The sequence below is a fragment of the Eublepharis macularius genome, chromosome 4 (genome assembly GCF_028583425.1).
Source record: "Eublepharis macularius isolate TG4126 chromosome 4, MPM_Emac_v1.0, whole genome shotgun sequence".
Taxonomy (NCBI): Eukaryota; Metazoa; Chordata; class Lepidosauria; order Squamata; family Eublepharidae; genus Eublepharis; species Eublepharis macularius.
The window spans coordinates 16,707,379-16,730,927 of NC_072793.1; the positions used below are offsets into that span (position 1 = coordinate 16,707,379).

The 23,549-nt window shown below is 48.5% G+C and overlaps 1 protein-coding gene across 5 annotated transcripts in view; it reads left to right on the forward strand.

The window, feature by feature from the left end:
• The window catches only part of LOC129327284 (ATP-binding cassette sub-family A member 9-like), a 130,750-nt gene that overhangs the window by 62,838 nt on the left and 44,363 nt on the right, over positions 1–23,549 (forward strand). For all 5 annotated transcript variants that reach the window (XM_054975786.1, XM_054975785.1, XM_054975787.1 and 2 more), the window contains 6 exons: positions 6,430–6,520; positions 7,377–7,516; positions 10,523–10,639; positions 11,106–11,301; positions 20,853–21,016; positions 21,414–21,541. In XM_054975786.1, the coding sequence (XP_054831761.1) occupies positions 6,430–6,520; positions 7,377–7,516; positions 10,523–10,639; positions 11,106–11,301; positions 20,853–21,016; positions 21,414–21,541 (836 nt within the window). The remainder of the gene's footprint in view (positions 1–6,429; positions 6,521–7,376; positions 7,517–10,522; positions 10,640–11,105; positions 11,302–20,852; positions 21,017–21,413; positions 21,542–23,549) is intronic.

The window sequence follows — 23,549 nt, forward strand, 5'->3', positions numbered from 1 at the left end:
GGGATAGGCGTTGCTGGAAGAGACAGCATTAAGTCCCCGAAAATCCATGCACAGTCTTAAGCCCCCATCTTTCTTTTTGACGAAGAGCACTGGCGCAGCATGTGGGCTGTTAGCAGGTCGAATGAATCCTCTTTGAAGATTGGTGTCAATGAACTTGCAGAGTTCTTCCCTTTCATTAGGGCTCATGGGATATAGGCGGCCCTTGGGCAGCGAGGCGCCCGGTAAAATTTCCACGGCACAGTCCGTCCTCCTATGAGGAGGTAGAGTGTTAGCTTCTTCCTCTGTGAAGGCTTGGGTGTAAGCTCTGTATTGCTTGGGTATTTGGTTGATTTCTTCCTGGGTGAGAAGAGCAGGTTCAGTGATGGTAGGGTTGTTACCCCAATTTTGATTCCAACGATGACTTTTGCAAGCATCATGGGTGAATGTGATGCTCCCCTCTGCCCAGTTGATGTAGGGGTTGTGATCGCACAACCATCTGCTTCCCAGGATCAAGGGATATTTAGCAGTAGCACTAATAACGAATGATCTTACTTCCCAATGTTGTCCCACGCCAGTTATGACCGGAGTGGTTTCAGTAGTGACTGGATTCATGTTAGTGCCATCCATTTGCTCAAAAATGACAGGTGTTTCCAATTCTTTAATAGGAAGTACTAATCCATTTACTAGGGCTGGTGCAATAATGTCTCTAGAGCAGCCCGAGTCTATCAGAGCTTGCACACGGATGTGCATTTTTCTGTCTTGGTTCACTAAGGTTACCGGTATGAAGAGTATGGACCCTTGGGGTCTGTTCGAAATAGGAACTGACTGAGATTTGATCTACCGTTTGGGTCCTTTCACGACAGATCCATTTCGTTTCCCGAGGTGGGACTCTCTGGATTCTCCTCCCCGGTTAGAGCTGTTGGATCATATTCCATAACTTCTTCCAGCTCTAATCCTCGTTCGGGAGGGTTTTTCTGAGGAGCTCCTCTGCCTCTCGCTGTTCTGGGAGCTGGTGTTGGGCGCAGTGGCGCCGGGTAGGCTGTGGGGGCCGGACGTCGTAGTTGGAGCGGAGGTCTTTGCACAGGCCGGTACGGACATTGTGCCGCAAAATGACCACTTTGGCCACACTGCAGGCACAACCCTTGTTGCCATCTAGCATCCCTCGCTCCGCGAGTAGCATATCCAGCCCCTCTGCCCCCTCTGACAAGAACTGAGGAGCGCCTTTGTCCCATCTGTTGCTGTTGTTCCACTAACCGGACTTCTAGCATGCGGTTTTCCACTTCACAAGTTAATTGAATCCATCCCAGTAGAGTGGGAGGATTATCTTGCATGAGGGCTCTATCTAACAGTTTGGGATTTAAGCCCTGTTTGAACAAAATTATTTTGGTTGATTCTTCACACCTTGGGCACTTAGCGGCCAGTTGTCGGAATTTTGTAACATAGTCTCTAGCCGACATACTGCCTTGCCTAATAGACTGCAATTCAGTCCGGGCTCTAGTTTCTTCTAGAGGGTCTTCATATTGGGCGCGGAGTGCGTCCACAAGCCCTTGAAGAGTATTTAATTCGGGGGCACCAATATCATAAAGTCCTACATACCAGTCTGCAGCTTTGCCTTGGAGTCTCGATCCAAGGTGTTCGATTTGACTGGCCTCACTTCCGAAAAGATGTCCCCATCGATTGAAGAATTGCACCACTTGCACAAGGAAGAATCCCAACTTGGATGGGTCTCCATCAAAGGTGGCTTCCAATTTCACCCAGCCCATGGGAAGTTCTTGTCTGGGAGCCGGTGCTGGCATCGGGTAAATGTCGAGCGGGGCGAGTTGTAACGGAAGTTGTCGCGGAGTTGGTGGGGGTAGCAATGGTGGTTGCTGAGGCGGAGGTTGCCTTGGAGGAGGCCCCCCCCGGGATCGGCTGGGGGGCCCTCTAGGTACGGGTTGTAGCGGCGCTGGCCGGAAAGGTGTTGGCTGGACTGGCGGAGTGCCCCAAGACGCCGGTAATCTGGGCGCTGGTAACAGAGGAGCGGGAATCGGTCCTTGGGGTGCCAGTCGTAGCGGGGATGGGTGAGGAGAAATAGGCTGAAGAGGTACCAGAGTTCCTCCTGGGATTGGCCCTCTCGGCCCCGACATTAGGTGTGGCCGGGGAGTGGTGCCTCTTCCCGTCTTGCTCGTCTCCGGGATAATTTGCGGTGTCCCCCCACTCGGTAGAACTGGTGGTTTGCTCTCTTGGGTCGTAGGCGGTGGTACGATAGGGGAAGCGGACCCCGTAGGACGTTCTGGTTCCCCACCTCCTCCTCCGGCTCCATCGTCATCTGGCACGACCGGATCTTTTGGGCAAGGGTCTTCCGGGCAGGGGTCTTCTGGACAGGGTCCTACCCTGGTATCAGACTCCGAATCTCCAGTTTCAGGTGGCTGTTGCGGCCACGGCTGAATTGGGCCCTCGGGACGGGGCACCAGGCTTTGTAAGGTAGACAAACTTTGACTAATGTCTGGTAGTCCAGCTGGCGGTTCTCGCCCACCATCCCCTACCACCAGTATGGACAGAAGGTGAACGGCGTGGGATAAACTTTCTTCCATGCTCGCTAGTCTGGTCTCCAAAACTTGCACTCTGTCGGGATTTTCTCCCTCCTGTTCCGTATATCCAGTAGCCTGCGAGGTCGGCACATATTCGGCATGTGGTCTCGTGGCTTTCGTCTGTTGCCAAGGCAAGGCTTCTTCCATGCTTTGTTCTTCTTGTGATCTTGCAGCTAAGATCCCTTTCGCCAAACCAGTGACCGCTGAAATACCAGAGTCAATGGCAATAGTTCTGCTTTGAAGCTGCGTCCAATGGTGTTCACTTACATCCGGTTGCCCCGACCACGGGGTGAATTCTGAATAATCCCAGCTTAGGACACCGTGGCGGGACGTCTCCCACTCCATTTGCTCGGTTGTCCTATTCCAGTAGAGCCACGGTTGGCTGCTGGCATGCTCGGGTATCCACTCTAAACTTTGCCGACAGTCCATCTGTGATTGCGTGAACACCGTGCTAGCCCTTCATTCCCTCGTCTCCCTTGGTCTCGCGCCCCACTGCGTCGGGGTGGGTACGGAAAACAGTGGTTCGGCTGTAGCTCTAGGCCGATTATCTGCACTGCTGGGAGCGAGGGTGTAGATCGTAGTAACCGAGGATCCGTTGCCACTTGGTGCAGGTCCTTGAGGTTCCAATCCTTGAGAGCCGGGGGAGGCATATGGATCAAACAAAGGGTCCCTGACTGGGACTACTTTGGAGTCCGTCTGATCTGGCTTCAGCATTGGAAAGGTGATTGGTAACAAAATGTCAGAACTGTGGCTAGATAATGTCCTTACTCCAGACTACCTTCTGCAATCAGACAAAAGCCCATTGTTTTCAAAAGTTTACTGAAGAAAGAATGCATTATAGTCCACGAGCCTGAATACAATATTCAGGATGGTACATGTGTATTGTTACCAATGACAGGCAAAGCATAAGGTACAAAGTAACAGATCTCAGCAGGCCCAACCTCCCCCCAATAGTTCTCTTAGTTCTCATAACAATCCCTTTGAAGCTCGGAAAGCGAAAGTCCTTCGAGGTTGGAACAGCGGTAGCCAAAACATTCCTCTTCTGGAGATAGCTGAATGGGAACGTCCTGGCACCTGGGAAGAAAGCACTCATAATACAAAAGCACTCATAATACTGAAAGGATTAAAATGGAGTCTCTTTGGTACTAGCATACCTGAACATGACACCCCGGCATTCCATAAGGCACTTCAGTGCTCCAATGAGTATTAAGATAAATTTCCAATTTGTCCTTCATTGCCTATAAATTAAAGGGGCTGCAATGACTAGTCTCCTTTCCAATGTACAGACCTTATTTCAAGCTTGTTCATCTTCCTGTTATCAGATCCTTACAGATAATTTTCGATACAAAAGGAGCTAATTTTGAGAGGTTTTCACTTTTTTAGGTATAAGCATTGATTCCTCTTATTCTCTTTCTTTTAAAAGAGGGACTTCTCTTTCATTTCTCTTTAAAAAGAAACCAATGCACCCTTTGTTAATTTCAGCCCTTACAGGGTGGTGTTCTAGCAGGAGGATAGGAAGTTTTGGAAAGGCATTGCCTGCCTCTGAGAGTCAAGAGAGTGAAATTCTGCAGTACCTCCCTTCCTGTCTCTCCTCTCTTTAAATCTCTCTTCAGTCAAAAACAAAATTGATTAAAAACTGACTCAGAATTCATACCAAGAGAAAAAGAAAAAGATTGTTGGATTTCAGGGAGAAATTTGGTTAAGAGGAGTTAAGCGAGAAAAATAATCAAGAGAAATTTAAAGTTCCAATGAGCTTTGAATAGGCATGTAGCCAGGGCCGGCGCCACCATTGAGGCAGTGAGGCGGCCACCGTGGGTGCTGGAGGGGTGAGCTGGCCACCTGGTGTGCCTGCCCTGCAGCTGCTTCAAGCCAGCCAGCCCTGTGCCACCGCCGCAGCTGCACGCCCCTGGCCGGGCACAGCAGCTGCGGGCCAGGCATGGCAGGTGGCCGGGGCAGTGTGTGGAGTACAGGCAGCCTCCTTGTGCTGCCCCAGCCACCCGCCAGCCAATGGGCCTGGCCTTGCCGCGTGATGACATCATAACATGATGACATCATCACGCAGTCTGGGGCGCGCACACACGTGGAGCTGGCTGGAGGCGCCAGAAACCTTGGCGCTGGTGGTGCATGTAGCAATATAGCTTCACAACTTTAAGCTTTCCCGGATGAGGAAAATTGTTTAGATCTTTTGCAATCTGGTTTTAGACCTGATTATGGGACTGAAACAGTTTTAGTCGCCCTGGTGGGTGATTGGCAGTGGGAGATAGACAGAGGGAATACAAGGCTGTTAATTCTCCTGGACTTCTCAAAGAATTTTGATACCATCCGTCATTGTATCTTTCTGATCCAGAGGAGTTAGCCATGTTAGTCTGCAGTAGCAAAATAGCAAAGAGTCTAGTAGCACCTTTAAGACTAGCCAACTTTATTGTAGCAGAAGCTTTTGAGCACCACAGCTCTCTTCGTCATGCATCTGATGAAGAGAGCTGTGGCTCTCGAAAGCTTGTGCTACAATAAAATTGGTTAGTCTTAAAGGTGCTACTGGACTCTTTGCCATTTTGTATCTTTCTGGACAGCCTTTCCAAGCTGGCATGCTCTGTTCTGAAGTTGTTCCAGCCATACCCAGAGGATATGTTTCAGCAGGTGGTGTTGGGAGACTGCTGATTTGCCCCTTGCCGGTGACCTCTGGGGTCCTCCAAGTTCTATCCTGTCCCCCATGCTTTTTAACATCTACATGAAACCACTAGGTGAGGTCATCCAGAGATTTGTGCTGGGTTGGATGACTCTCAGCTCTATCTTGCACTTCCAGCTGATTCCGGGGAAGCTGTAGAAACCCTGAATCAATGCCTCGAGGCAGTTTGGGAGTGGATGCAGGTTAACTTTGCTTTCAGGCACAATTCAGGGTGCTGGTGCTGAAAAGCCCTATATGATTTGGGACTAACATATCTGAAGAACTGTCGACTTTCATACAAACTTTCCTGACCTCAGCAGTCATCTTTGGAGGACCTGCTTCAGGTGCATCCACCTTCTGAGATTAGGTGGGTGGCAAACCAGGAAAGAGCCTTCGCAGTAGTGGCCCCAAAATTCTAGGGAGGTTTGCCTGTCCCCTTCTTTTGCTGTCTTCTGCCAGCAGGTGCAGACTTTTTGCTTGGCATTCCCACAATAATCCTTCTGTCCTCCGCAATGTTTTAAACAGTTGTTCTTATCTTTTAAATTTATTATAAATTCTGGTTTTAAATTGTTTTAACGATGTATTTGTGTGTTGGGTTTTATGGCTTTTAAGACGATATTTTAATGTGCATGTTTTAAATTTCTTAGTGGCCTTGGTAGCCCTGCAAGGACAGAAAGGCAGGGTAGAAATCTTGTTAATAAAACAAAAGTTATAACCACTTTAGATCCATGTGCATGCAAGTACACCACCGGCACCAGGGTTTCTGGTGCCTGTGGCCAGCCCCCCCCCCCGTGTGCGTGCATGCCCCTGGCCTGCATGATGACATCATCATGCAGCAAAGCTGGGCCCAATGGCCAGTGGGTGCCTGGGGTGGCGCATGGAGGCTGCCCATGCTCTGCATGCCACCCCAGCCGCCTGCCATGCCCGGCCTGCAGCTGCTGCGCCCGACTGGGGGTGCGTGGTGGTGGAGGTGCAAAGCTGGCCAGCTGCAGGAGCTGCAGGCCTTCCATGCCAGCTCCGTGGCACACACCTCCACCCCCAGCACCCCCTCCGGTGCCTCCTCCATCCCCACGGCACCTGCAGCACCCACCTCACTGCCTCAGTGGTGGCACCGGCCCTGTGCAAGTATGATACATCATTTAGTCCTTGGCAATGAAATTAATTATTACTGAATGAGATACCTAATAGAAGGAATTTTGTCCTCTGTCTCCTCAGACCGGAAAGCTTTCATCTCACATGGTCGGCTTAAATGCGTTGGTTCCTCTTTATTCCTGAAGAAAAAATGGGGCATTGGCTATCACTTAAGGTACTTTGATTTTTGGCTACGTTGTACACCTTTATTCTTTTTGCACAGCAAAATTCACTCCTGGTAAATATATATAACAATGAATCATAGATATATTTCTATTAAGATTTGCTATGACAATTTCAGTAGGTAGGGGTTCCTGCAGCCCCAGAGAGAAACGCCCTGCCCTTTAAGAGAGACGTGATGTGTGGAAATGGGCAGCTGAAACTTTTCGGCGCATGGAGGAAAATTATAGAACATGGTGAAAAACATCCCATCAAACCTCTGTTAAAGGGGGGGGGGTAGGACATTTTTCCTTTGGGAAGTTAGCAACCCTATCAGTGGTATGATGTGGTACTAGAAGAATTTAGTACCAGTGCAAGTGGGCTGCAGTCCTAAATATATTTTCCCAGGAATAAGTGCCATTGGATAACATGGAATTTACTGCTGAGTAGGCGTGCTTAGGCTTGTTTTCAGTATAACTGGGGGGGGGGCATACATTCAGTATACTCCAGGTTGGTTTAAGACCCAAATATCTCTGTGTATAAAGTGCTGCCAAGTCTCGGCCAACTTATGGTGATGCTATGAAGTTTTGATTCCTTCTGACACTGTGGTTAAGTAAGGTTAGAAAGCCCTATTGCAAGGACAGTATCTCTCTTGTTTTGACTTTGTACTCGAGAATTTAGCTCGAATAAGCTCCCTCTAGGGAAGACACCCAAAATTCCTTTGTGGCACCAGACATATGGCATGTTTATATTACAGAGAGAGTTTGTGAATCTGGATTAGATCTTAGATAGCTGATTCAGGAAACTTTATCAATAAAGCAGTGCAAGATTTGGCTGTTAGTGTTGGTTTAATGTATTTTTAATTTGAACAGGATGCATGTAAATGAGTTTTGTGACTCTGAGAAGACAACATCCCTTGTCAAACGATACGTCCCTGCTGCCAAATTGTCAGGAGACCGTGAAAATGAGCTGAGTTATACACTGCCTTTAGAAAACGTGGATAAATTTCCAGGTAAATTATACATTAAAATAAAAAAGAATTAAAACCTTCAAAATTACTGAGTTTCACTGCTTTTATCTGTGGCTGCAGTTCGTTATTTATTTAATGAGTTATTTCTCTCTTTTTTTTGAATTTTTTAAATTTTTATTATCTACATTAACTAACAATACAGAGGGAAAGAAGGGGGGCAGGAAAAGGAAAGAAAAAGAAACAACAACATATAACAACACTACACTACAAATAATGCTTTCCCTTCATATTGCCATTATTAAAAAATTAAAACTTTGTAAGATATTGATGGAGTGGTTGACCTTGCAAAATACAGATTACAATCCAAATTAAGTCTTCCTCCCCCCCTCCCGGGCCTCGGACGCAGTTCTCTCTGAGCAACTGCAGCCGCAGTGCTCATTCCCTCCCCCCCCTTCAGACTTCAGATCCTTTTCTTCTTGCTTGGTGTCTTGCTGAAATTCTTGATTTTTGTCCTCAAAATCCCTTAGTTGATCTTCTGATGTTATCTTGTAAGCTTGATCTTTATAACTAAACCAGATACCTTCCGGAAATAGCCATTTATACTTTATTCCACGTTCCCTCAGGAGAGCTGCAAACTTTTTATACTTAAATGTTCTTTTCCGAACTAAAAATGGAACATCCTTCAGTATCTTAACTTTATTACCCAGAAAGTCCAGATCCGCATTGTATGAGTTATATAGGATAGTGTCTCGGATCCTCTTAGATGAAAAATCGATGATGATCTCGTGAGGCAGCTGACGCTTCGTTGCATATTTTGAAGAAGCCCGACGGACTTCCAAAATGGCGCTTTTTACCTCTTCTTTAGTTGCCCTCGTGGGTGTCGCCAATAGTTCCGAGGCCAGACCCCATAAATCCTCATTTTCCTCCTCTTTCACATTCTGGAGGCGCAAAATTGTCTGTGTTCGTTCCACTTGTAGCCCGATCAGCTGGTTCTCCACCAGCTTTAGCTCTTTGTTCGTTGCCCTCACGAGTGACGCATTTTCCCGAGCAGACTTCTCTGCCCCCCCGCTACTTCCTTAATGGTTTTCACTTCGCTCTCAATTAAGCCCATCTTTTGATCTGTTTCATTCAGCTTGTCAACAAAGGGCTTTATGGCTTCGATAACCGACCTCTTCACCAAGTCCTCGAGCGACTCTCCTTTCCCCTGCAGGGCAGCCGAGATTGACTTGCCCCAAGTGGGACTCTGCTTTTTCGCTGCCATTTTAGGGGGGGGGGCGCCGACCAAATTCTGAAACTCAGCGAGGGGGAAGAACGAGCCTTCTTAGCTTCAGATCCCACCACTCCTTCACGTGCGCTTGTAATAACAGAAGGGATTCGCTTACTTACAGGCTTCCGCCTAGTTCTGCTCTTTGCCATTTTCCATGGCCCGGCAGCACTCGAGGTGCCGTGCACGTCTGCCGGCCTCCATAGGAACAAACGGGCAATTTACCCCCTGCATCGATTTCAGGGGGCTCTTCCCGACGTGTTCCGGACCCAACCTCCCTCACTGGGAGTTCTGGGGGCTAATCTTCGCAGATCAGCCGCCTGGTCAGGCGGCTCGAGCGCTTCCTCCCGGACCTGCGGAGAAGAGCGTCCGACATGGCCGAGAAACTGAAACCGAAACTTAATGAGTTATTTCTCAATTCGTTGTTTTTTTTAAATTACAATCAAAAGGAATCACTCAAGGCCACATTAAGAATTAGGAATCCTAATTTTGAACGAGGAAGTCAAAGGTTAGCTAAGCATGTCTTTATTAGTTAATGTTTATTGTTTCCCGAATCTCTTTATTTCCCTCCGTTATTTTTTTATCCAAATTCTCCATAGCAACCTGCCAATCCTTTTCTTTTTTGGAAGCCATTGGACTTGCTTTGGGCCCCCACGAATCTGCTCTCTTTCTTAACTCCGTTTTCTTTTTAATTCACGTCTCTATTCTTATATATCAAAGTTTTAAGCGCCTGCCCTCTGTTAAAATGGCGGTTAAGGCTTCCCTTACCCTTAAAATGTTGGGCGATGTTTCTCTATGATATAAAATGTCGGGCGATCTTTCTCTATGGTAACAATGTCACTGCAGTAATCTCCCCTTACTTTCAATGGTGGGCACTTTACTTCCGCTTCCTCTCCCTTACTTTCAATGGTGGGCGCTTCACCCCCTCTTCCAGCATTGTTTTCCTTCCTGCTCTTCCGACTCCTCCTGACCTCTCCCTTGCCGCTCTGTCTCTGTCTCCTCTCCATCTATTATCCTCCACTTCCTGCCTCGCGGCGCTTCTTCCGATTCCCACGATCCGCCCTCCGCGTCGCTCTCTCCCCAACCACAGGTATGCAAAACTATATTCTTTCTTTGCTCTTTTTAGCTTTTTCTCACTCTCAAGCCTCAAATTAAACAGCTCAGTTCTTTGGTATGCCTTTTCAGCTTAATATCTCAGTCTTTCATTCTTTTAAAAAATCGGTCTTTGCTCAGTAAAACAGTCCATTGGGGGAGATAGTAATCTTTACTTAACACAAACTTTGTGGGTTGTACTCACTGCTTCAAATGTCCAATTCTGTCAAATTCTGTTCCCGAGGCTTGGGGAACAACGAGCCTATGTCAATTTAATGACTCCAGAAGCTGCTGCAGAGATTTTAGCCGCCCTTCTCCAAGGAGGATCTCAAGGCTTGGGAGGAAAGCCCTTTATTCAGAGCCTCCCACCCACCGAGACCTATCACTCTCAGGGCTTCAAGCGTTCTAGCCTGATTTCTAGCTGAAATCAGGAGGCTGTGGGCGATCTATACACCCCACCAGCCAAAAAACAGCACCTCGGATGATCCGGAGCTCCAGATCACGTCGGTCTCACCATTACCCCAAACCAGAAGTCCTGTTTCTGTGTTTTTTCTTATGTAGTTTAATTTTGGTTTTATTATCTGCTTTTAATAATGATGTTTTAAATTGTTGCCTTTCTAGCCCTGATTAGGAAGAAAGGCAGAATATAAATTTTGTAAATGTATATAAATGTGGCTTTACCCTTTCTGTAGATCTGTTCTGTGACATGGATAACCAGGCAGACCTAGGGATTGTTAATTATGGGGTTACTATGACAACTTTGGAAGATGTCTTCATGAAGCTGGAGGACAATGAAACAATTGAAGAAGGTAAAGTCCTGGTTCTGTACCTTTTGGCAGTGACTACTGCTATGGCTGGGAAACGATGAGTATGGGGATCACATTTAGGCAGAAAAGGCACTGTGACATTATGAAAACTCCCTTCCTCACTTTTTTAGATGTGAGAAGAAACTGGGTTAGTCTTTGGCTGATTCTGCACACGTTGGATAATGCACTTTCAATGCACTTTATCAATCGTTTGAGGTGGATTTTTTGTTCCGCACACAAAAAAATCTGTTCCAAATGATCTATAAAGAGGATTGGAAATGCATTATCCAATGTGTGCGGAATCACTCTTTGTGACTGAGGAATGAGGAGTGCAATGCCAATGGTGGTCATGGGGAAGTGGGGAGAGAGGAAGCAGCCATGGAAGGGAAAGGCAAAAGGGAAAACAGATTTTGTGTAAATTGTGTAAATGCTATCACATTTTGATTTTGCATTTTGAAAATTGCCTTAGATTATGGAGTTCTTCATAGAGAGGAAGTGGAAGAGGACAGACGTGGTGCTGATGAAACAGAACAAAATCTGCTATTGCTGTCTGATGCGGGAAAGTCAACAGTAAGGGGCATGGAGCTCTGGAGACAACAAGTGTGTGCCATAGCAAGAATGCACTTCTTACAACTCAAGCGGGAGACCAAATTCTGGAAGGCTGTGTAAGTTTCTATGAAATCTGTCTATTCATCATCATGTCTTCTGTGCAGTCTCACATTGGAACTGTGCATGCCCAGGCCAGCCTAGAGGTGCAATATGCTTACCTAGCCTTTCTGCACACTCCCCCCCCCCCAGGCAAGTGGCTCCCTCCTTCAGTTTTTCTCTTGCATGCCTTCTTTCTGCTCCTTGGATTCAACACACTGTGTGCATGTTAGGGTCTTTGGTTCCATGGCATCGAAGGCCCTCTTCAAGAAGTGTTCTCATTGTGGAATGAAGATGGCCCAATCAGATGGACATGACAAATGCCCTTTTTGTCTGGGTGAAGGTCATGACACTTTGTGGGAATTCTCACCCAAAGTGCTCTATGAAAGGGTGTTGTGACTTCAAGTGAAGGGCTCTACTGACTCCAATCATAGTACCATGGACAAAGGACCACAGCACCCATCCTTGTTTCCACCAGCATGTTCGGCATCTAACACGGCTCAGAAGGACCAGTCAGTTCCAGCCATGTCTTCATTGGTTCCACATTGGTGCCAGTCAGAGCTGCCTGCTAAAAAAGCTAAGCTCAAGTCGAAGCAGTTCAATAAGTCATTAACGTCTAAACCGCACTAGAATAAGAAATCCTCTTCTTCAGTTCCAACCAATTTGGTTCCATCGAGCTCATCCAAGATTCTGAGAACTCCATCCCCAACTCCCAGATGTCACTCTGCTTTAGTTCCATCACTCTCAGAAGGTGAGATTCCTGAAGTTAATGAACTGTCCACAGCTATTTCCCCATTGCTACTGTCACCAATATGGTTGTGCGGAAAGGTTCCTCGGTTCTCTCTGAAAATGACAATTGCTTTCCATCATAGATGCCATTGGTTCCATTATTCTCCATATCCTTGCCCTTAACATTACTTTATAGATATGAAGGCTCGTTGTGTATGTATTCGCCCCCTCATTACTTCTTCCATGAGGGAGACCCCCTACACAATAGTTCAATTGGAACCAAGATGTAAGACAAAATCTACATTGGTTCTGACCATGGTTCCAGAAGATAACACTACTCCCAGAACCAATGCTGAACCATGCTACACAGTCTGATGATGACTCCAATGTTGGCTCACATCTCCACCAGAATTCATCACTGAGGACTCTGCTGCTTTCCCAAGTGAGGATCTCCACTTATACACCCTGTTTTCTTAAGTATGTCCAGGACAGAGACTTCCCATGGAATGTGACAGACTAGAAAAACTAGAATGAGGGGTGTCTGTTTCTTGTATTTGAAGATATATATACCAATCTCCACTACTCCCAGCTAAGCAGGAATTAAGGAACTGGTTTTTTGACATAGAAGTTCAGATGCTACTGGAATGGCCCATTGTAACAGCAGCTGAAGCTGGAAATCTTATAGCTTCCTTAGTTTCAGGAAAATCTCCAGGGGAAGATCTGATCCCAGCAGACCTGATAAAAACCTTCTCCAGCTGGTGGTACCCGATACTTGCAAAACTGTTTTCCCATTTGAACAACACAGGTGTTTTTCCAGCAGGATGGAAGACTAGCATAGTGGTCTATCTACAAAAAGGGAGATAAGTCAGACCCAAATAATTACTGGCCTAGTAGCCTTTTAGACACAGCCTCTAAATTCTACAGTAAATAACTTCTCCAAAAATTGGAGGATTGGATAAGGGACAACAGCATACAACACCCCAATCAAGTAGGCTTCAGAAGAGGCCATTGCATGATGGATTACTTTCAAACACTTCTCCAGCTGTCAAACACTTCTTCAGCAGATATGAATCGCCCAACCAAAGCCTTATATGTGACATTCATTGAGCTGGCCACAGCTTTTGTTTCGATAGATAGGGGACGGCTCTGGGAGAAGCTTGCACAGACATCATACTGGTATACTAATGGCACAATTATGACACTTTAACTTTGGACATGACTGGAGCCATTTTCATACATCTCAGCATAGCGCTAAACTCACCGAACGAGGGTGTCTTCATGGCGCGATTTCTGACATCATCGCGCCATGATTCCATTTCGTGGTGCACTGATGTCAGAAATTGCACCATGAAGACGCCCTCGTTCGGTGAGTGTAGCACTAGGCCGAGACGTGTGAAACAGCCCAGGTTAACTGTAAAAATGATACAGTCAGAAGGAATCAAATGGACATTTTGTTGAGCCCATTTTGCAGGTTTTGCAGGAATAAGGTTTTCTGTAACAATTTCTCCTTCCCAAATACTACCTGGAAATGGCCCAGCTAGTTCTCTGGATACCTGGCTGTGGGTGACTGATGAAGTGTGGTGCCTAAAGGCACTGGGTGCATTCTGATGACTATTTGGAGAAGTTGTATACCTATGTTCTCAAGGATTAGGTGGTTTGTTGTGGTTGTTGTACATTTGTTTGTTCTATATTATAATATTGTATGCAGGTTTTTTGTGACGTAGTGGGGAAGGTAGAAAACAAGCCTTAACTCAGAGCCATACAGTGAAACTTGCATGGAGAGTTATCCATAGAATGAAAATCCGGGGTGAACGGCAGGCTGCTAAATAGTTCTGAGAATGCTGGGAGAGAGTTGGGAAAGTGAAGTGAGGATTGTAGAGGAATTTTGTGCCCCTAATCTCCCCTCCCACTTAGCAGCCATGAGTGGTGCAGGATGGTTAGCTCCACAAAAGAAACAACAGGAGAAAAATGAAGGGGAAAGACCCAAACCAAAAAGAATTAGGTAACACCCCCCCCCCGAAAAACCCAAACCCAAACCGGAAAAAAGTTAATACAAAAAATGAAAAACTGATACAAAGATTTTAATAGAATATAGAACAATAAAAATACAGGAACTACAATGCCAAGACCGCGGCAATACAGCCCGGAAAACCCACAACAACCATCATTCTCCGGCCGTGAAAGCCTTTGACAATACATCAATAAAAATATAGAATTAAAAAAATGCTACATGTGTAGCACCTACATTTATCACCTCCCCCTTGGGTAGTACAGATAATGAATAATGTATTGTGCATAATACACACAAAGATGTCATACAGATCACTTTCAAATAGTCAGACACAATCAGCAGACCACACACGTTTCAGCCACAAGGCTTTCTTCAGTGCCATTAATTAACAGCTACACGAAGAGAACTTGATTCTCGAAAGCTTATGCTACAATAAAATAAAATTGGTTAGTCTTAAAGGTGCTACTGGACTCTTTTTGATTTTGCTACTACAGACTAACACGGCTAACTCCTCTGGATCTATGACACTGTTTATGTGTTGATTTGCAATAAAACAACAGGATTTGAGTCCAGGGGCACCTTAGAGACCAAGATTTTCAAAGCCTCAGCAAGATTTTTGAGATTCAGGAAGGGAACTTTGACTCTCAAAAGCTTATTCCCTGAAAATCTTGCTAATCTCTAAGGTATCATTGGACTCAAATTCTTCTGTTTATTAATATAACTTTATGCATATTGATTGTTCACTGACTCTCCTTTTAAGAGCATTGTCCATGGAGAATATAGGAGGTTATCACATGTTGTGTCACTCAGTTCACAGGTGTCTGCAATTTTTGGTAAGAGAGTTTTTCATTTCTACTGATTTAGCTTTCTCTGCTTTGGGGCCTCTTTACATATTGTGAAGTACCTAGGGATGTTCAGGTGAACCTCATTTCACATGCCTCCCCCCAACTTCTCATGCACTTGCTCACACAGTCACAGTTCATTCACCCATTTGATATCAGTTCCTCTTCAACTGCTAAAAATATCCCAGTTTCCTCTATCTCCCATATCCATTCATTGAAATGCAGATCTTGACAGTTTTTTACACCTTAAAGAAATGCAAATTGGAAACTCCAAGCAGCCTACAGTACTTGTTCACACAGCGAAAACAGAGCTGAATTGATGCTCTGCCCTCCGGACTCATTTGCAGATGCAATCACACAGAGGAAGCAGATGCAATCACACATGTACGTGCGCCGAGCAAGAACAGCCTGCACATTAACTGAGGACTGCACATAAAGTCCTTCATTTGAGCATCCCCATGTAATTCACAATGTGTATTTCCACTCTTAGAGCAGTATAATTCTGTAGTCCATGGGTGATATTGTTTGATTCTATATGCAAAGATCGTTCAAAGTTCTAGCATGTAACATAGGCTGAATTCACACACCTGCGGCGCGTCCCAACATTGCGCTAAATGTTCGCTAAACACCCAGAAGTGTAGCGTCTTTCTAGCGCGATTTCTGAATTGTGGATTCAGCCATACAGACATCAAGAATCTCTCTAATTTCCAACCCGATTGCAAGTTTGCCACATTTATTTTTTTTATGAAAAGACTTCTATGAAATATGAGATAATTTCAAATTGATTGCAGGTCTTTTTTGATCAATATGCGTAATAGTTTACAATATTTCTTGACTTTATGCACATTGATTGTGAATTGGCTCTCTCTTTAAGAGACTTTTCTTTAGAGACTATAGTAAATTAAAGCCAAATTATTGCCTTATGTGGCATTTCCATGTTCGGACACGCTTATTAATTCTGTTCACTTCCAAATGTCATCTTCCTCTCCTGAATTTAGGTATCATACAAGTCGACAAATTGTTATTGGCCTTTTGGCTTTTGCTTTTGGACCAACATGGCTGTAAATACTGTGTCTATTTCGATTTTTAAAACTGGAGATAGGACTTGTAATAGGCTTATTTCATGTTGTCACCTATGTGCTATGTCAGACTGCGTTCCGGCTAAATGACTCACACCAGACACCTATTTGGGTTAAAAATGGCCACAGCTTTATTGATTACAGCTGTATGGAGCATTGGCCCAGCATCTGGGCAGGGATCTCCGTTGGCATTGGAGGCCAGGCTGCTGACCGATGCATCTCCTGCCAGCCTCTCACTGCCACTCCTTGGCACACGTTGTTCCGTCACCAGCCCTGCCAGGTGATCCTTGCTTCCTGATCTGTCGGGGTGAGCAGTCTCGAAGGCCCACTCACCCTGTTGGGATCCAGCCCAATGCCTCAAAACTGCCACAGGAGGAAGACCAAAGGCCCGACTCCCACCAGTACGCCAGCTGCTGCAACCAAAAAAGATGGAGCCACCCCCCGCCCCCAGGGTTCCTGACTTCGATGACCAGAGGAAGGCAAAAAACCCCAAGGGGCCCCAGCCAATCTGGCCCCTTGTGGGAAAAATTCCTTCCTGTCCCCGAAGGCGACCGGCTCAAGTGGCCCTGGGGATCTTGTCCGGGACCTCCAGGGGGCCCATTTGCATCCTGCTGAACCTGCTGTTCTGGTCATGCCTCTCCTCAAGGCATCACTGGCCATGCGCCATCTCTCCCTGGGGGATGCTGTGCCTGCAAGTAGATCACACAGTATTAGCATATTCTCTTCTTCTCAGGCTGGATCTCAGGACAGCTGTGAACTGGTACCTCATGAGCACACAGCTGTTGGCATGAACCAGGAATTGGCCAGGCATGGCCGGGTGCCTGTCCAGGTACTCCTTGACCGCCCAGACCGGGCAAGGGGCCCCCTGCCCCACTGCGCAGAGCTGAACCACGGCTCTGTGCACCTGCCGGTATGTCTTTGAATGCCGGACCCTGATCAGGAACCTGCCAACCTCCAGCGACATATCTCCCGTGCCAACGCCCTGTTGGTCTGGTCCCCGGCTGATGTCACCGCCAGCTCACTCACATGGAAGGCCCCGTAGAATGCAAGGCAGAAGGCCGCCCATGACCTCAAAGGATGAGTGGCAAATCCTGCAGAGGTGCCCCAATATGACCTGCAAGATGTTTGCTGTGATGGGCTGCCGGGAGTCCTGGCAGGGAGGCTCCCAGCAGGCCCAATCTGCTATGGTCCTGTGGGCCAGGAAACTACTGGTCAGGTCCACCCGCCCCGTCATCTTGCAGAAGAATGAGATATCCGCCACGTGCATCCTGATGGTCTTAGGTGCATATCCCGACTTATCCATTCGCACCAAGTATTCTAAGAGACCCTCTTCCAGCACTTCCCTCTCTGTCTGGCCAGGCCACTTGGAGAGGAATGTGGAAAATGTTGAAACAGCTGCTCCGTAGGCCCACCTGGTTGATGGTACCAGTGAAGGATCCGATGCAGGATCCGATGTTTCCAAGTTCCTACAGCTCCTCAGGGAAGGGGTCTGGGTGCTGCTCGCTGTTTGGTGCCATCTCCCAGAACCTGTCTACCTGAGACCGAGAAAGGGCGTCCACTATGTCGTTGTCCACCCCAGCTATGTCGCTGCATGGTATGCTGGTATGCTGCAAACACAGGAGTACCAGCTTGTGCACCAGCCGCATGACTTGCTCCGAATGCAAAGTCTGCCGGTTCACCACTCAGACCACTGCTTGGTTGTCGCACGAAAAGATGATCTTGTTGCAGAACTCGTCAGTCCAGAGGACTACCGCGACCAGAATTGGGAAGAGCTCCAGGAACATGAGGTCTCTGAGAATACCCTCTCCCGTTCAGGCTGCCGGCCACCTCTGTGAGCACCACTGGCCCTCTCGGTACACTCCAAAACCCATGCCCCCTGCAGCATCTGAGTGTACTTGAAGTGCCACTAGTGGCTTGCAACACTAAGACACGCCATTGTAATCTTACAGAAAGGTGTCCCAGATTTGCAGGTCTGCTTTCAGCTTCTTGGTGATGTGGTGATGTGGCGCCGTCACTCTGGCAATTGCTCTGGCCAGACGGGTGCGAAACAGCCTGCCCAGTGTGACCACCCTGCATGCGAAGTTCAGGCTACCCAGGAGAGATTGCACCTCCCACAGCATCTTCTGGGGCCGGTCCCCTGTGCCCCTGCTGTTTACTGCCTATAGCCAACCCATGCTGTCTGCCTGATCCCAATCGGTGAGCTCATTGCTGGAGGCCTTCTTACAAAGGTCCTCATCATACTTCAGTGCTGTTTGTTTGCCCAAGGAGGCTTTGATGTGCGTCACCTCCCTCACGTGCATAGTGAGATGACAAGCTCACTCAGGGTACGCTGCCTGCCCTACCCTGGCATACTCACAGAAGCCTAAGATCCAGTTGATGAAAGTGCGGTTAGCCGGGCACTCCCTGTTGTGTCATTTGCACTTCTTGGGGCACCCACAATCCCCCACTGGGCCCTCTGATTGCAGCAGGGTGAACACGTCCACATAGTACCCGTTCAGAATGCATTCTCTCACTTTGGCGGGCAGGTGGTACCCAATCAGAGCCTCCCTGGGGCCCACTGGGGCTGATCGGGGGTGTTCCTATGATGCCCGTGCCCCTATGTCAGTTCTCCCATGGTGCCGGTGGCGCCATGCCCAATCTGCAAGCCCTGGGACATAAGCCGCTGTCTCCCAGTAATCTCATGCCCACCTTTCCCAATCTTAGTGCCCAATGATTCACCTCTTGATGCTCTGGATGATGAAGAACTGCGGCTCCGACTCCTCCACCGTGCCCTGCGTGACCTTCGCCCCTGGACCATCCTCAGCTCGGCTCAGCTCGGCACCTGCTCTGTGTCGCTCTCTCACACCACAATCAGGCCCGTCAGGTCCTCCGCCTGCTCTTGTTCAGCCATCTCGTCGGCCTTTGGCAATGGGCTCCTAGGTGTTGATGGCCAGGCCACCTTGCAACCCACCACTTGGAGGGCTGACTGCCCACGAGCCCACCTGACCACTGACCCCTTTGCAGGGGTTTGGCCAGTGCCATGCTTGCCCACACTACCACCTCCTGCTCGGGCCAGGTCGCCGGACTCACACAGCACCGCCATCAGAGCCTGCATGCAATCCTGGAGGCCCTGAATGGCTGCCTGCATGGTGGAACCCTGGGCAGGGCCCCCGCCTTGCACTTGCCGTGTTCCCCCATGTTCATGGCTTGGCCGCCGCTGGGTGCCTTGTGGGTCTCTCCCCATGTTCTGTGTGGGGCCCCCACTGCGTGGGGCCTGCCTGCCCACTGATCCCATGGCGGGGGTCTGGCCTGCTCGCCCGTGATACCACCTCCCACCGGGGCCAGGTCGCCAGACTCGCACAGCGCCGCTGTCAGAGCCTGCATGCAATCCTGGAGGCCCTGAATGGCCACCTGCATGGCAAAACCCTGGACGGGGGCCCCTGCCTTGCATTTGCTGCGCTCCCCCATGGATGTGATTTGGCCATTGCTGGGCGCCTTGTGGGACTCTCCCCATGTTCTGTATGGGGCCTCAGCTGCACCCCTCATCACTGGGCCCAGTCGGGTGGTAGCGGCCACTGCCTTGCTCTTTGAACTAGATGCCATCCTCCAACCAAATAAGAAAAGAGCTTAGAATGCCCCATCACCAGTAGTCAATGCCCACACCTGCGAGGCTGTCCAGTGGGGCCTTGCCAGCCGTGGACACCATGGCCCTCCCCAGCTGCAGGAGGGGCAGCATCCCTCCAGGTCACCCCCACCCTCCCCCACATGGCCTGCCCAGGAAGACAGCCAGTGTCCAAGGGGGGCCCAAGCCATGACCGGCCCAAGGGGGGGCAAGGAAGGGGAGGTACAAATGGTTGCCTCAGCAACCTAGATCTAGGTTTAAAGACTTCCATCCAAGCGCCCCAGGCCCATGCTGCCTGGCTGGGGGAGCATGAGAGATACCAGCTCTCTGAACTGACCAGGTCAGGAGGCAGCAGGGCTGCCCCACCCAGCTGGTCCACAGCCCCCAGCAAGGCCCATTGCAAGTCCCTGGGTTCTCTAGGGCCCAAGAAGTCCCCCCGGACCCCAGCGGCCCAGTGCAGACTGTAGGCTGCAGTGCAGGCTGCGGCCGCAGCGCAGACCGCAGGCCACGACGTCCACACAGGCAGCAGGCCCAGGAGCCCTGCCCACGTCAAGGTCCAAGCAAGCCCTTGAGCCTCGGCAGCCGCGGCACTAACCACAGGCACAGCATAGGGTACGCCACCTGCGCCAGCGGTGGGCCAGGCAGACCTGCCCAACGTGCTGCAGCCTCCGAGAACCCTGCCAGTCCCACACCCCAGCTCCCCAACCGGTGGGGGCGAAAACAGGAGGGGGGCCCAGGCCGGGGCAGCTCGGCTGAATGGCGCTGATTACGCACCTGACCCAGCGGAGGATGGATTCTCCTCCTCTTCAAGGCTGGCCCCGCCTCCACTGCATCCTGCACCCAGTGTCAACCCAGCCTGCCAGTGAGTCATCAAGCTTCCCTTTACCATGTGTAAAAGAGCCTCGGTGCCCTTTTAAGGGGTAAAAAGGAGTTCAAAGAGAGGAATGTAAAGCAGAGAAGCTGTGACAAAGATGATTAACCCTTTTCTCAACAGATATTTTTGCACTCAGATTCCCATCTCTCATTGCCTTTTGCACGCATGTTTCAGGGTAAGCACATATTGGGGACCCTGCCAGAAGAAAATCAGCTTGCTTTGTATGAAGTTGATCTTCTTTTTAAAAGCAGTACTGGAATACGGTTACAAATTGCATCATGTTGTTAGATCCCCCAAAAGAGATTAAACTGTTGTAATAACTGATATTTTTTTTCTTTTGCTGTGGAGCATTATTACTCTTATTGTGCCTCAAATTATTAGTTCAATAACGGCGCTTCTCTCCTGTGCTTACTTTCCCTCATTTCTTCATTTCAGGTTTCTCCTTTCAGGGATTGTACTCGTTCCTTTTTTAATACAGTTACTCGCAGTTGTTTTGTGGAAGAATCAACATAATATAGAACTGCATCCTAGACTTTATTTTGAGCCAGGAACTAAGTTTGATACAGGATTTTCGGGGCTTCTGATCCTTAATGATACAGGTAAAGGTGCAAAACAGAACATAGAGATATCTTTTCTTTAGAGACTCAGAAATGCAACAAAGGCACAGTAATGGGGAGTGGGTGAAGGACACAAGGGATTCCCTTGGGTGAGTGGTGGAGGGGAAAAACAGGTCTCATGGATGTTTTTGCTGCCCACTTTATTTATTTATTTACTTTGAATATTTCTGTGCTGCCTCTCCAGAGAACCTACAGTGAAAATGACTCAACCATGAATACAATCAAATTCTTAAAGTGCACGGTACAACAATATACAAAAGTACGTCACTGTACAAAAGTAGAATATTGTTGTACTGTGCACTGTTTTTGTTACTTCCCTGTTTGTTTGGCAAGTGACTGTTGCTCCATAATCAAGTGATCAACTTTACTTTCTTAATAGGTGCAAGTATTGACAATTTCATCCGTGCTGTGAGGAGTCAGAATATCTTTGCAGAAACAGCCACCGGGAGTAATGTCAGCGACCAGCTAGTACACAATGGAGCTATAAAAGTGGCCCTGGAGAAGGAGGTAAATTGAATGTTGTTTTACTTTTTGTGGAAAATGTCAGTTAACTAAAGTGCTGTCAAGTCACAGGGTCTCCCATACTAACCAATGCCAACTTTCCTATGCTTCTGCGATTGGATGAAATTGGGCTAGCCTGGGCCGACCAGGTCAAGGCATGGAAAAATGTATTAAGTAGGCATGGAAAATGCACTGAAATGTACAAAGAAAACTGTCAAACAAAAGCGTTAAAATTTATTGCTATTATGACACTCATGACATGTTGCAAAGTTTCATAAGGAAACAAATTGTGTTCCCGCTTGAGAGCAGCTTACAGTCTAAAACAGAGTTTTAAATAATTGGTGTTTGTCAGTTCAGGGAAAACATGTCGTGTACAAATTCTATTACAAATCTGGCTTCAAAACCTGTTTTTTCCCATACCTAAAGAATGTCATCTTTCCCAAGTGATATTGGTATTCCATTTGAATGGCCAAAGAGAGATTCCAAACTGTCATGGGACATAAACATTCTATTGTTCAATTTCTGGCTAAGCGTCAAGAAAATAAAAGAGGGATCGTGGTGGCACCTTAAAGACTAACAAAACTTATTCCAGCTTAAGTTTTCATGAGTCCAATCTCACTTCATTAGGTACATTGAAGTGTCCATGCATTCAGTTGATGCTTTTATATTCACAACAGAGTGGCAGGGTGGGAGGAGAGACGTTCCAAGTAGAGGCCAGTTCAGCTTCGGTTTATTCAGCTTAACAGCCCATAGGCCACACACTCTAACAAAGTTTAAGAATTGAAAAGAACAGTTAAAGAAAGAGTTGCCACATCTACAATGCAGTTTTTACAAAGGCTACTCAGTAATAGTCTTAATTTTGAGGCATCAGAAATGTTCGAATGCCTCAGAAGCCATTTTTAAAGAAACTCTCTCTGGGTGGTTCGTGCTTTGGACAGTGAAAGCAGGTATGGGATAGTGAGTCAACTTCAGCCAAAGGGCAGTTGCAAAAGCATTAATCTGAGGAAGCTGTCATGTATGTCTGTACCCTCCATCCATGCAGGGCCGGTGCCAGAGGTTCTGGCACCCAAGGTGGCACACGCGTGCTCTGCGCGCGCGCGCACACCACGGACTGCGTGATGACATCATCACAGATGTCATCACGTGCTGCAGGGGGGCTGGGCAGCTCGCGGAGCCCCAAGCAGAGAAGCTTCAAGCTGCTGCTGGGGCAGTGCGCGGAGGCTGCTCTGTGAGCCACCCCAGCAACAGCTCACGGCTTCTGCGCCCAGCTGGGGCAGAGGAGCGTGCAGCGGAGCTGGCGTGGCTGGCAGCAGCAGCAGTAGCTGCAGCCAGCCAGCCAGCCCCGTGCCGCCGCTGCCACATGCCCCAGCCGAGCACAGAAGCTGCGAGCCACGGCTGGGGCAGCACGCGGACACTGCTCCGTGCGCCACCCCAGCAACAGCTCACGGCTTCTGTGACCGGCTGGGGTGGAGGAGCACGCAGCGGAGCTGGCGTGGCTGGCTGCTGGCTGCTGCTGCAGCTGCTGCTGCAGCCAGCCAGCCACCTCCGTGCCGCCACCGCCACGCACCCCAGCTGGGCGCACAAGCAGCGAGCCGCTGCTGGGACGGCGCCCGGAGGCTGTGACTGGCTGGGGTGTGTGGCGGCGGCAGCGGCGGTGGCGGCAGCAGCACGGAGCTGGCTGGCTGGCTGCAGCAGTAGCTGCATCCCAGTCATGCCAGCTTTGCTGCACGCGCCACCGCCCCCAACACCCCCTCCGGCACCCCAACAAAGCCCGCACGCCCGAGGCCACCGCCTACCTGGCCTCCATGGGCGCGCCGGCCCTGCATCCATGTCATTGTTCTAGGGGATGCCAATTGTCAATACTATGGTTTGATTTTATATTGTAAATGCTGTGTGCATCACTTTCGTTTCTCTTCCTCCCTGCCTGAGAACTTAGCTGTGTAATCTGTGTATTTCTTTGAAGCTCACCGAAATGACCTTGGAGTGCCTGAAATGTTACCATTTCTGTTATGCC